Source organism: Oryctolagus cuniculus, chromosome 4 (genome assembly GCF_051225735.1).
Source record: "Oryctolagus cuniculus isolate XC-2025 breed Fujian yellow rabbit chromosome 4, ASM5122573v1, whole genome shotgun sequence".
NCBI lineage: Eukaryota > Metazoa > Chordata > Mammalia > Lagomorpha > Leporidae > Oryctolagus > Oryctolagus cuniculus.
The window spans coordinates 100,021,527-100,036,057 of record NC_142870.1 but is presented as its reverse complement, the minus strand read 5'-3'; the positions used below and the strand labels follow the sequence as shown (position 1 = coordinate 100,036,057).

General features: G+C 43.5%; 1 protein-coding gene across 1 annotated transcript in view; it reads left to right on the top strand.

Moving 5' to 3' along the window:
• The window catches only part of USP13 (ubiquitin specific peptidase 13), a 122,748-nt gene that overhangs the window by 20,774 nt on the left and 87,443 nt on the right, over positions 1-14,531 (top strand). Inside the window, exon 2 of the mRNA XM_008266542.5 lies at positions 6,976-7,101. Coding sequence (XP_008264764.3) covers positions 6,976-7,101 — 126 coding nt within the window. The remainder of the gene's footprint in view (positions 1-6,975; positions 7,102-14,531) is intronic.

Below are 14,531 nucleotides of genomic sequence, written 5' to 3'. Positions count from 1 at the left end.
TGCAGGCATTTGGGGAGTGAACCAGTGGATGAACTCTCTCTCTGTCACTAAGAAAAAAAAAACCAAAAACCCATATCAAATGATCTTAAAAAACCTCTTATGGAGTTGAGCTTGTATGTTGATGTCTTGTAATTTTATCAGATTATAAATAGTTTCTATATAACCTTTTATTCATTATACTTTACATCTTCCCCTTTCTGTTGTGGTTTTCTTGTTTGTTTTTATTACATTTTGTGGTGTGAAACTTTTTCACGAGTGTTTACATTTTTAGACTCAACTACATTTTCTCTCATGATACTGTTTATCTTCTTGGCTAAAAATTGTTGTCCCCTTCACAAACAGAATAAATATACTATTGTAGCCTTTTCTAGTTTTAAAAAAATTTCTTATCTCTTGGCTCTGTCTGGACTGTATTATGGTGTTAAGTATAAGATGTGTGACTAAGTTAATTTTCTTTTATACTGATGTCTAATTGTCCCAGGAACTTTTATTAGTAATTCTTTTCTTCATTTTTGTTTTTCTTGTAGTTTGACATGTATTAAGCAATTATCATAGAGCAAATATATTTCTGAATCTCCTTTCTTATGCTACCATATATATATAAAATTTTAAAAGATTGTATTTATTTATTTGAGAGGTAGAGTTATAGACAGAGAGAAAGAGAGAGTGAGACAGAGAAAAAGGTCTTCCATCCTCTGGTTCACTCCCCAAATGGCTGCACAGCTTGGAGCTGGGCTGATTCAAAGCCAGGGGCCAGGAGCTTCTTCTGTGTCTCCCATGTGGGTGCAGGGGCCCAGGGACTTGGACCATCCTCCACTGCTTTCCCAGGCCATAGCAGAGAGCTGGATCAGAAAAGGAGCAGCTGGGGCATGAACCGGCACACCGGCACCCATATGGGATGCCGGTACCACAGGTAGAAGTTTAGCCCACTATGCCACAGTGCTGGCCTTGCTACCATATAGTTTTTTTTTTGTTTGTTTTTGTTTTTTTTTAGATTTATTTATTGGCTGGCGCCGCGGCTCACTAGGCTAATCCTCCGCCTTGCGGCGCTGGCACACCGGGTTCTAGTCCCGGTCGGGGCAGCAGATTCTGTCCCTGTTGCTCCTCTTCCAGGCCAGCTCTCTGCTGTGGCCCGGGAGTGCAGTGGAGGATGGCCCAAGAACGTGGGCCCTGCACCCTATGGGAGACCAGGATAAACTCCTGGCTCCTGCCATCAGATCAGCGCAGTGTGCCGGCCGCAGCGCGCCGGCCGCGGCGGCCATTGGAGAGTGACCCAATGGCAAAGGAAGCCCTTTCTCTGTCTCTCTCTCTCACTGTCCACTCTGCCTGTCCAAAAATAAATAAATAAATAAATAAAAATTAAAAAAAAATTATTTATTTATTTGAAAGTCAGAGTTACATCGAGAGAGGAGAGGCAGAGAGAGAGGGGTCCTTCATCCGCTGGTTCACTCCCCAGTTGGCCGCAATGGCCAGAGCTGCGCCGATCCAAAGCCAGGAGCCAAGAACCAGGAGCCTCTTCGGGTCGCCCATTCGAGTGCAGTGACCCAAGGACTTGGGCCATCTTCCACTGCTTTCCCAGGCCACAGCAGAGAGCTGGATTGGAAGTGGAGCAGCCGGGTCTCAAACTGGCGCCCATATGGGGTGCTGGTGCTTCAGGCCAAGGTGTTAATGCACTGCACCACAGCACCGGCCCCTACCATATAGTTTTAAAAATTAACTCAACACGATTTGAATTTCATTTTGCCATCTGTTTTAATGGAGTGGCTCATCCTCCATTACCTTAAGCAGGTATTGTTTAGTATTGTGTCTTCTTAAACTTCTAGTTGCATTCATTCACTGTCAGCTGGTCTAGTTCTCTGTCGTCTGATTTTTCAGCTGCATTTTTGGCCTTATGGAAGCGGATGCTTTGCTTTTTTTCTGGGGTATTCATCTTAATGTGAAGGTGGTTGGGTAATGAGAAGACAAGGTGGAGGGTTTGAAACTCTGCAGAGTCTATTAGTTCAGCTCTCCTTCCCGGCTCTACACCATTCTCTGTGCTTTGGTCCTAAGGTTGCTGGGGAGCTCTATCAGCATACACTTGTCATCGTTACTGAGAGAAGCTGTTCAGAGCACGTGCCGTGGAGTGCTGACTTTGTGTGTGTGAAAGAAAGTGCATTAGGGGACTAATATTAATAAGGCAAGAGAGAAGAAAGCATCGATCACTGGACCGAAGTGTGTGTTTGTTCTACGTGGGGTAGCCTTTCTGTCTTAGTGTAGCCTGAATTTTTGGAATGACTGGCAAGTCCTTTGGGCCATGCCTGCAGCTCAGCATGCCAGTGAGAAAGAGCGAGCCCTTCTTCAGGGGCCAATCTGTGTATCTGCCAGAAAAATGCCCATGGATGCTTATAGTGGACTCCTTCCCCAGGTGGCCATTCCTCCTTGAGTATCAAAGAATTTTTCTCTTTGATTATGGATTTTGTGGCAATATCATGTGACTCCAGAAATTGAGACTGAATGCTTGGCATGTTAAATTTCTATCAAGTTCCCTAATAAGTTAAAAAAAAAATCTCTTGGTAGTGAAGCGAGCAAAGACTTTAGGATTATCATAGACATAATGAACTCTTGCATCATAGAGCAGTTCTGTGTTTTTCTTCAGAACAATGCTGTACTTGAACACTGGTTCTTCTTTTGATTACTAATTCTTTTTTTTAAAGATTTATTTATTTATTTGAAAGTCAGAGAGAGAGAGAGAGAGAGGGAGGGAGGGAGGGAGAGAGGTCTTCCATCCGCTGGTTCATTCCCCAATTTGCCACAATGGCTGGAGCTGCGCCAATCCGAAGCCAGAAGCCAGGAGCTTCTTCCTGGTCTCCCACGTGGGTACAGGGGCCCAAGGACTTGGGCCATCTTCTACGGCTTTCCCAGGCCATAGCAGAGAGCAGGATCAGAAGTGGAGCATCAGGACTCGCACCTGTGCCCAAATGGGATGTCGGCACTGCAGGCGGTGGCTTTATCCATTATGTCGCAGTGCCGACCCCTTGATCATTAATTCTTGGTTTTTCTGTGAGATTAATATTTGTGACTTCCAGCTTGAGTGGCTGTCAGGCTCACTTTTTATTCCTTCTGCCAATTTTTCCCAATTAAATAAGAAATATAAAATGATTGTGATAATGATGATTAGCCCATACTAACTAATAACCAACATTTTTGTGATGTTTTATGGCTCAGAAAGACCTTTTGTATGTTTCATTCCCTTTGAACTTCATGCAACCCTGTGAGGTAGGAGTTATTGCTAGAGTCATGTTTATGGAGGAGGACTGTGAAGCCCACACTCATACTGTACCTACCTGAGGCTATGTAGCTAGCAGGAGACAAGACCTCTGTTACAAACCCTATACTTATTCCTGTATGTCTTAATGGTTTGAAGGTTTTTAAAGATTTTAATTAATAAATTTGAAAGAGTCACAGCGAGAGAGAGAGAGAGAGAGGTATTCCATCTGTTAGCTCACTCCCCAAATGGCCACAACAGTCAGACTGAGCCAGGCTGAAGCCAGGACCAAAACTCATCTCCCACATGAATGGCAGGGACCCAAATACTTGGGTCATCTTCTGTTGCCTTCTCATGCACATTTCTGGAGTAGCTAGAACTCAAATGGAATGCCAACATTGCTTAATGTGTCAAATCACAACACTGGCCGCTGGTTTGAAATTTTTGATCAAATTACACTTTATTTTTTTTTTTTATTTTTATTTTTTTATTTTTTATTTATTTATTTATTTTTTAAATTTTTTGACAGGCAGAGTGGACAGTGAGAGAGAGAGAGAGAGAAAGGTCTTCCTTTTGCCGTTGGTTCACCCTCCAATGGCCGCCGCGGCCGGTGCGCTGCGGCCGGCGCACCGCGCTGATCCGATGGCAGGAGCCAGGAGCCAGGAGCCAGGAGCCAGGTGCTTCTCCTGGTCTCCCATGGGGTGCAGGGCCCAAGCACTTGGGCCATCCTCCACTGCACTCCCTGGCCACAGCAGAGAGCTGGCCTGGAAGAGGGGCAACCGGGACAGAATCCGGCGCCCCGACCGGGACTAGAACCCGGTGTGCCGGCGCCGCAAGGCGGAGGATTAGCCTATTGAGCCACGGCGCTGGCCCAAATTACACTTTATTGGAAGAAAATACAGCAATTATATATTTTGATTACAATACGTAGTTTTCAGTTGAATGGGCTTGAAAAATAACTGACCTTTATAATGATTCAGTATTTTGTCTTAAGAGCTATAACTGTTAGAATGAAAAAGTTTATTTAAAAAAATTTTGGGGGCTGGCGCTGTGGCACAGTGGGTTAAGCCCACTGCCTATAACAATGGCATCCCATATGGGCACTGATTTTGAGTCCTGTCTGCTATACTTCCAATCCGGCTCCCTGCTGGTACGCCTAGGAAGGCAGTGGAGGATGGCCCAAGTCCTTGGGCTCCCGCACCCATGTGGGAGACCTGGAGGAAGCTCCTGGCTCCTTGCTTCAGCCTGGCCCAGCCCTGGCTGTTGCAGCCATTTGGGGAGTGAACCAGTGAATGCAAGATGTCTTTCTGTCTTTCCCTGTAACTGTGCCTTTCAAAAAATAAATACGTCTTTAGAAGATTTTTGAAAATGTGTAATCTATTGATCAAGTAAATATAATGCATTGTCTCTAGTTGAAGAACTTTTCCAGTTTTATTCAAAGGATCTCATTTAAAGGGAAAAAAACTCCTGAAGCACGCTTGTATGCTGTACGTATGAGAGAGAGGGAGAGAGGTCTTCCATCTGCTGGTTTTTCAGTCAGATTTTAACAATTTCTTTCTTTCTTTTTTTTTTTTTTAAATTTATTTATTTATTTGAAAGACAGAGTGGACAGAGGTAAAGGCAGAGAGAGAGAGAGAGACAGAGAGAGAGATCTTCCATCCACTGGTTCATTATACAAATGGCTGCAATGGCTGAAGCTGGGCCTATCTGAAGCCAGGAGCCAGGAGCTTCTTCCGGGTCTCCCATTTGGGTTCAGGGGCCCAAGGACTTGGGCCATCCTTCACTGCTTTCTCAGGCCATAGCAGAGAGGTGGATTGCAAGTGGAGCAGCTGGGACTTGAACCGGTGTCCCTATAGGATGCCGGAACTGTAGGTGGCAGCTTTACCTGCTATACCACAGTGCGGGCCCCAGATTTTAACAATTTTACTTGCAATTTTTTTTTTTTAGTATACAAAATTGGAATTGACCTTTGTCTGTTATCTTGTAGCTTTCAGCATTGCTAAGAAGAAATAAAAATGGACACTAAACATGTAAAAAAAATGCTCATTCTCACTAACCATCAGGGAAATGCAAATCAAAACCACAATGTGATATCACCTCACCCCTATTAGAGTGGCTAGTATCAAAAAGACATTAACAAATGCTGATGAGGATGTGGGGAAAAGGGAAACTCTTATATACTGTTGGTGGGGATGTAGATTATATCACCATTATGGAAAACGGTGTGGGGATTTCCCCCTCCCTCTTTCCTTCCCTCCTCCCTTCCTCCCCTTACTGCAATGAATATGCTACACAGAAAAGATATTTTTGGTGTATTTATAATGGGCCTCAATGTCTCTTTTGGTATTGTAATGTGTGTTCTACCGAAGTTCAGTATAGAAATTTTGATAGATGTGGCCGGCGCCGCGGCTCACTAGGCTAATCCTCTGCCTTGCAGTGCCGGCACACCGGGTTCTAGTCCCGGTCGGGGCGCCGGATTCTGTCCCGGTTGCCCCTCTTCCAGGCCAGCTCTCTGCTGTGGCCAGGGAGTGCAGTGGAGGATGGCCCAAGTGCTTGGGCCCTGCACCCCATGGGAGACCAGGAAAAGCACCTGGCTCCTGGCTCCTGCCATCGGATCAGCGCGGTGCGCTGGCCGCAGCGTGCCAGCCGCGGCGGCCATTGGAGGGTGAACCAACGGCAAAGGAAGACCTTTCTCTCTGTCTCTCTCTCTCACTGTCCACTCTGCCTGTCAAAAAAAAAAAAAAGAAAGAAATTTTGATAGATGTTTTTGGCAATTTTTGCAGATGCTTCAGTTTTTTTTTTTTTTTTTTGCAGGGCAATACTAACTGAAGCTTGATCAAGTCCATTTCCTTTGAGGAAAAAATGACTAATTTGCAGCTTAAGCTTATAGAGAATCATGATAGGCAAGTGAGGGAGTGGGAGAGATGAAACTGGGGTAGAGTCAGATGTCTACAATGTACAGGACATCTTTGCTTATTGTGACAACAGGTCTTTGAATAATGTTCTGTACTTCAGAATCTGGCATGGAGGGATAAGATGAGAAATAGGTTCAAGTCTAACTCTGATACTTCTAAGCTGTGTGCCCTTGGGCAGGTGACTTATCCTTAGTTTTTAAAAAAGTATATAAAATGGAAATAATACTAAGCGATTTGCAATGGTAAGCATTACAGATAATATGCTGCCTACAGTAAGTGGTATATATCAGGATGCAATTATGATGGGACTCCATCCTTTATTATTTACTCACTAAGATAATATGTATTTATTTGTTATAATTTCTTCACGTGTCAGTAAATGAGGGAACATTGTAGAACCCTGTCCCGTTAAAAGGATCTAAAGCTGATGCTCCTAAGGACTTGCATCGATGAATGAGGAAGAACGATGGTGAAATATCACAGTGATGCTATAATTGGATCCCTTGCCAATTTTCTGCTATCCCTTATCTTTCCTTATCTCATTTTGGAGGCTTAGACAAGCAGGTTTATTTTCCAGGGCCCCTGACTGTGAATGTAGCCAGTGTTTGGTAAACTGAGTACTTGGGCACCCGGAAGCCAGAACTGGGGTGGGAGCTGCCACTGTGGGTGAAGGGTCACTGCAGGTGACAAGAGCCATGGTGGCTTTTGTCAGGCTTTGTCAGCACTGGTTGTCTTCCTTCGCCTTCCCTTTTTCCTGTGTTCACTCTACTTGGCCAGGTGACCTAGTCTAATGCTGTACCTGTCTCTTTTTTCTAGAATTCTGAAGGTGGACTCTATGTATGCATGAATACATTTTTGGCCTTTGGAAGGGAACACGTTGAAAGACATTTTCGAAAAACTGGACAGAGTGTATACATGCACCTGAAAAGACACGTGAGAGAGGTGAGAACCACTTTTGGAGAACTGGCCTTGGTGGCATTGACATTGACATTGTTTAGTGGCTTTGTCACATGGGGCTTCTCCTGAGCCCACATGATTTTCGATTTCTGGTCAGTGGTGGAAAACAGAAGTAGCACTGTGAGCAGAAATTCCTAGATTTCCTCCCAACCCTTTCTTAACCAGTTTTATTTTTCTTTCTTTAAATCCCTGATTGGAATTAAGAAAGCATGGGTTGACTTATTGGGAAAATGTATAAGTATAAAAAGACAAAAAAATACAGAAAACAATGTCAGAGACACTCATGGGTACCAAAATCAGTAATAAAAAATTTTTGGATAGTTTTGCTTCAGACTTAAAAAACATTGTTTTTTGGAAGTTCAAGTCCTGTTTGTCCCCTTCTCTCTCCAGAAGTAACCACTGCTGTGAATTTCTCATTCTCATGAACATCATTATATTTTATTTGCAAATATGTGTATTCATGAACAATATATAGTATGACTTCATGTGTTTTAAAGATGTAGATAAATGCTATAATACTGTTACATGCAATTCTGTGTAGAGTTTTCCCCCACTGAACCTTGAGTTTGGAATCTCTATGTTGAGATGCATCTGGATATACTTTAATTCATTTTAATCATTTAATCTATTTTATGAGCACCCTATAATTTATTCTTCTCCCACTGAGGAACATTTAGATTGTTTCTAATTTTTGCTACTACACACAATGCAACAATTAACATTTTTATACATTCCTCCTGGGGGTACAGTGGGCAAGATTTCTTTAGGAAATATATCTGGAAGTGGTATTGCTGGCTCCTGGGTGAGCTTATCTGCATTTTTACCAGATGAAGATAAATGCCTCCCCAGAGTGATGGCACCAGCATACACTCCTCTCTGCAGTGGTTGTAAAGTCCTAGTTTCCCACGCCCTCTCCATCCCTTGGCCAGGCTTTTGACTTTTGCCAACCTCATGGTTATGAAGCAGCATCTAAATGTTTGGCATTTTCTTGTGTGAGGGTTGATCATCTTTTTATATGTTTATTGTCCATCTAAATTATTTCTTCTTTGATTTGCCTATTTCTATTTTTGGCCTGTTTCTCAGTGAGCCGTTTTTTTTTTTTTCCATATGTTTAATGAGTTCTTTTTATATTCTGGATTCCAAACTTTTGTCTGTTACATACAAAATTTTCTTACAGTCCTTTGCTTGTCTTTTTCTTTTGTTTATAAATGGCTTTGTAGAGTAAAAGTTTTAAGTTTTGTTGTAATTAGATTTACTAAACTTTTTACATAGGAGTTTTACTTTCTGTATCTTGGCTAAAAAATTGTTTCCCAACTCAAGTTCATAAAGTTATTTCTTTAAATAAACATGTGTGTGTGTGAGTGTATTTTAATACTGTCTTTAATCCATTTATACTTTAGTTTTGTGTTTGTATGAAGAACAGAAATTGATTTTTTCCCATATTGATTGTTAATTGTCCAACTACTAGTAGAACTACTACAACCTTTTGTGGTTTATAGCATCATCTTATATGTATGTATTATATGTATATTATAGCATCACCTTATATGTATGTATTTTATATATACATATATATGTGTGTATGTACTTTATATATACATATGTGTGTGTGTGTGTGTGTGTGTGTATATTTGAAAATCAGAGTTACACAAAGAGAGACAGAATGAGATCTTCCATCTGTTGGTTCACTCCCCATATGGCTGCAATGATTGGGGCTGGGCCAGGCTGAAACCAGGAGCCAAGAGCTTCTTTTCAGGTCTCCTGTGTAGGTAAAGGGATGCAAACACTTGGACCATCTTCCATTGCTTTCCTAGGCCATTAGCAGGGAACTGGATTGGAAATGGAGCAGCCGGGACCTGAATTGGTGCCCATATGGGATGTTGGCATCGCTGGCAGCTGCTTTATCTGCCTTGCCACAATGCTGGCCCCTATTATTTAGTACTTTAACTTGCCTTTTACATGGGCCTGTTTTCGGCATCTCACTTGTGTGCTGTGTTTCTCTGCATTGGTGTGGCAAGCCTTCATTTCTGGTGTTAGAAACACTTTTTGCATGTTCATTTTATTCCCCTGTTACTTTCCTGGGGCACTTTTAGAGATTTTTTTTTTAATGGATGTTCTAATCAGTTCATCAAGTTAAAAAAAATCCTGTTGATATTTTGATCATAGTCACACTGTATTTATAGATTCATCTGTAATCACCTCATTGTGTAATTTCCAAGAGGGTCAGGAACTTCCATCTGTTTTGCTCCGCTGTGTCTTGAGCACCTAATCGTGACTAGCATATAGTGGGTACTTCATAAATATTTATTAAATAACCATTCAACATAGCATACTTCTATATTTATTCTGGTCTCTTATATTATTCAATGATATTTTGTAATTTTCTGTAAAGAACTCATACTTTTTTTTTTAGCTTTTAAGATTTTTTTTAAAGATTATTTATTTGAAAGAGTTACAGAGAGAGAGAGAGAAGAGACAGATCTCCCTTCCACTGGTTCACTCCCTAAATAGCCTCAGTGGCTGGGGTTGGACCAGGCTGAAGCCAGGAGCTTTGTCTGGGTCTCCCATGTGGGTGCCTGGGCCCCAGGACTTGAGCCATCTTCTGCTGCTTTCCCAGGCACATTAGCAGGGAGCTGGATTGGAAGTGGAGCAGCTGGGACTCGCACTGGTGTCCGATAATGAATGCCAGCACCATAGGCAGTGGCTAAACCTGCTGCACCACAGTGCCAGCCCCTTTTATTGGCTTTTTTAAAAGATATCCTATAATTCTTGTTACTAATGTTATCCCTCTTTGATTTTTGACATTTATTTCATCTTTGATGGTGTTTGGGGATATTAGTAATTTTCAAATGTTGATATTACATTGTCTCGCTAGTTTGTAAGCTATCCAGGGTCTTCTGAGCAGTTGATGTTGATGTGAATTTCTTCTGATCGCTCGCCCTAGCCCACCTAGTATGTTTGGTGTTCTTTCTATCAAAGGAGAGATTCCAGTACTGGACAGTGATGAGAGCAGAAGAAAGTGGAGGAAGACAGGCCAGGAGGTCAGAGAAGCTTATAAACTCAACACTTAGCTTCAGAACAATGTAATTTTGACCTATTATATTTACATTCACTACTTGTGTTAGGTGGTGTATAGTAATTAATCTGAAATCCTGTATGTCTTAGTGTAAAGTGATGCAATTTTTAGGAAGCTTTTTTTTTTGAAAAAGGAACAACTGAGGTCCACAGACTTAGATTACTTTTCTCAGGGTCACAAGAACTGTGGTGTGTTGGCGGTCTTGTGTGATGAGGCCTGCCTCTGAAACTGTCAAATATTTCACTCCATAGCCACCATCTCTCTCATTTTTGCTCATTTATTCCTATTTCAATTTGTTGTTGCTCTACTTTCTTGCCACTTCCATGCCTCTGAGTTGTTAAGTCTTCTTTTCACACTGGGACACTTTGAACATCCTGTTATCAACAGTAGCCTCACCTGAGCCCTATCCTTGCAAGCTTAATTCCTGAATTATCTCTTGCAATGCCAACCTGTGCATACACTGATGTCTCGCTCCATTTCCATGCACAGATCGCTGGAAGGCCCACAAACCCTGTCAAATTCCTGGTCTCCTCTCTTCAGATGAGCCCTCTCACTGCCCAGCAAACTGCTAGTCTCTGTCCTTTCCCAATCCCTTGAGTGGCCACTGTAAACTTAGGATGCTTTCTTCAAGCCTTTAGCAGATTCTCAGAAAATTATTTTGACTTGTGCTTTAACAAAGAAAACAAGGACCTAGGATGAGAACTAAGTAACTTCTTTGGTGTGTCTCAAAAGTTCACAGGTGTTTTGTTCCATTTTAGTTTTCCTCCTGCAGAAAGGTCTTTTCTCTCTCTACTCACAGTTGGTTCTGGGTCTTCCTACCTTGGGAAACCTGCTCCTTCATTATCTCCACTCCTTCTTATAGCTGTAACTTCTCCCTTGCCTTTTTCACTTTCTGCCACCTGTAAAAAGCACACATCATGAAACTCTTTTTGTCCTCCTTGAGTCATTACATCCTTCAGTTAAGGCTTCTGTTCTCCTGGTCTCTGCTGCATGTCCCTTTAGGGCTCGACCTTGCAGTCTGTCTGACCTTGGTCAGCCACTGGAACTGCCCCAGGTGTCAGTGAGCTGTTAGCTGCTACACTTGGCGGGGACATTTTAGCCCTGATGTCACTGTATTTGAATGTTTGTGTTGTTTTCCTTTGGAACTGTTGCCCTCCCCCTGTTTTCTTCAGCACCATTGTTTCTTGACATCTCTCTGCCTTTTCAGTTTCTTTACCAGTGTCTCTTCCTTTGTTCACCCCTTAATTGTCAGCATTTCCAAGGATGCCGTTTGGCCATCCTGTCTTCTTTACCTGAAAGGTGCTCTTCCTCATCAGCGGTTTTCATGCACATATATATCCTTGGTCAACCGCTCTCTATGCTGATGACTTCCAAATTAGTATCTGTCCAGATCTGAATGTCTGACCATCTGACTCCATCCTGGATTTTTCTTCTCCCACAAATACCTGCAGTTCAGGGTGCCCAGGCTGAATAAATTATCCTTTCCTAACAGTGGTTCTTCTTAAATTCCAGAGGACATCCTTTGGGTTGCTTTTCTTCTGTGTTTTGCATATAACAAGTTTTACCTGGGCCTTCCAAATAGCTCTGAAATCCATCCTGTCCCCTCCATCCCTACTGTTTTTGTCTGAGTGCTCAGTATCCCTTTTTTTTTTTTTTGACAGGCAGAGTGGACAGTGTGAGAGAGAGACAGAGAGAAAGGTCTTCCTTTGCCGTTGATTCCCCCTCCAATGGCCACTGCGGCCAGTGCGCTGCGGCCAGCGCACCGCGCTGATCCAATGGCAGGAGCCAGGTGCTTCTCCTGGTCTGCCATGGGGTGCAGGGCCCAAGGACTTGGCCCATCCTCCACTGCCTTCCCTGGCCACAGCAGAGAGCTGGCCTGGAAGAGGGGCAACCGGGACAGAATCCGGCGCCCCACCCGGGACTAGAACCCGGTGTGCCGGCGCCGCAAGGTGGAGGATTAGCCTACTGAGCCGCGGCGCCGGGGCTCAGTATCCCTTAAAAGGACTAGTTTTGTGGCCTCCTGCGCAATCTCCTATCCTTTAGTCCCAACCAGTCTGCATAACTCCTCCAGGATGATCTTTCCAAGTGCATTTACCTGTGCATTTGTGGCACAATGAGGCTTAAATCCCTGATGTGTCTCCCTGTCTTTTATGTGATTATATGGTGCTCACGATGTGACTCTACAGTACTTATGACCCACTTTTTTTTTTTTAATATTTATTTTATTTATTTGAAAGACAGAGTTACAGAGAGAGGGAGAGACAGAGAGAGAGGTCTTCCATCTGCTGGTTCACTCCCCTGATGGCCGCAATGGCTGGAGCTGCGCCAATCCGAAGCCAGGAGCCAGGAGCTTCTTCCAGTCTCCCACGTGGGTGCAGGGGCCCAAGGACTTGGGGCATCTTCTACTGCTGTCCCAGGCCATAGAGGAGCAGCAGGGACTAGAAGCAGTGCCCATGTGGGATGCCGGCGCTTCAGGCCAGGGCGTTAACCTGCTGTGCCACTGTGCCGGCCCTGACCCCCACTCTTACACCACCACATTTGTGATACAGACTCAGCAAACTATGTCTCCTTTCTGGAACACACTGTGATTTCATGCCTTTGTCCATGCTGTTTTCTCTGTCTAGAATGTCTTATTTCTCCCTTTCTTTTACTTGTTGTTTTCCCTGTGGCCAGAATAGCCATCTATCCATTCATCCATCCACTCATCCACTCACCTATACACCCATCATCCATCCATCCACACACACATGCATTCATATACCCATTCATTCACATAACCATACATCCATCTATCCATGAACTAATCCATCCATCCACCTGTCTATGTATCTCTCCATCCACCCACCCACCCACCAATCCACCAAACATTTACAAATAGCTGCTATATGCCAAGACTATTGCTTTTGTTACCTGACCAGTCATCCCTAGATGAACGTGTCATTTCCTCCTTAGAAACTGATAGCATTTTTTGGAACCTCTCTCTCTCTCTCTCTCTCTCTCTCTCTCTCTCTTTTGACAGGCAGAGTTAGACAGAGAGAGAGAGACAGAGAGAAAGGTCTTCCTTCCGTTGGTTCACCCTTCAAATGGCCGTCATGGCCAGCATGCTGCACCGATCTGAAGCCAGGAGCCAGGTGCTTCCTCCTGGTCTCACATGCAGGTGCAGGGCCCAAGCACTTGGGCCATCCTCCACTGCACTCCCTGGCCACAGCAGAGAGCTGGACTGGAAGAGGAGCAACCGAGACAGAATCTGGTGCCCCAAACGGGACTAGAACCTGGGATGTTGGCGCTGCAGGTGGAGGATTAGTCTAGTGAGCTGCGGCACCAGCTGAACCTCTCTTAATACTCACCAGAACCTGTTGTGGTTTGCTTTCATATATGTTGCCCTACTATGCTGCTGAGCTCTTCAAGGGAGGGACTATATCTTCATTCGGTTTGTACCCCAAGCTCCAGCACAGAACCTGACATATGGCACAGTCATATTTTCTGGACAAAAAAGTTTTAGTTTCTGTAACCCTGTTGATTTCTTTAGTATTGACTGCTGTTGGAGGAGAGTGATGGCATTGGGAGGGAAGTCTTTTTTTTTTACCCCTTTTATCCGAGAGGAAGTGGATCTCACTCAAGTCTGAGGTGTGAAGGTGTGTGAAATCCTATGATATGAGAGACTCATGTTCTAGCAAATCTTTATGCAGTCCCTCTCCCTCAGGGATGGAGGGGGCAGTGAGATCGGAACACTTACAGGGCACTATCAAGTTCTGTAGAGAGATCTCAGGTGACCTGTAAGATTGTTAAATGTGCCTTTGGCACAGGCGTCATTTCATCTCTATTTGAGGCAAATGAATGCAAAGGAGAGGACAGAGAAGACCAGGGAAGAACTGTATTCTTTTAGGTTCATGTGGTCAATAATTTCGAGATTCCTAAGATGTGGACTGTAAACCTAAAGTAGCAGCTGTAAAAACTTAAGCTGAGAATCACGAAGATGGGTCAACCTTCAATATCAAATAATAAAATGTAGGAGACTTGGGATTGATGAGAAGACAAGTTAGAGACGAGGCAAGTGCACGGCACGGCCTTGACGCATGTGGCTGCTTGGAAGCGTGCTAGGGTTGGACCTGCACACCCTGCTCACTTGGAAACGACTTCTCATGACTTAAAAAAAAAACTGACTTCTCATGACTTAAAAAAAAAACTGATTCACCATGGAAATCCCGTTGGCCATTTCAAACAAAAATTATCATCATTCTATTTGAGGATAAAATTACTGAAGTGAGCATCACATGGATGCTCTCTTGCATAAGCACTGATAGGCATTTGTTTCACTGCTGAGGATTCTACTATTGGC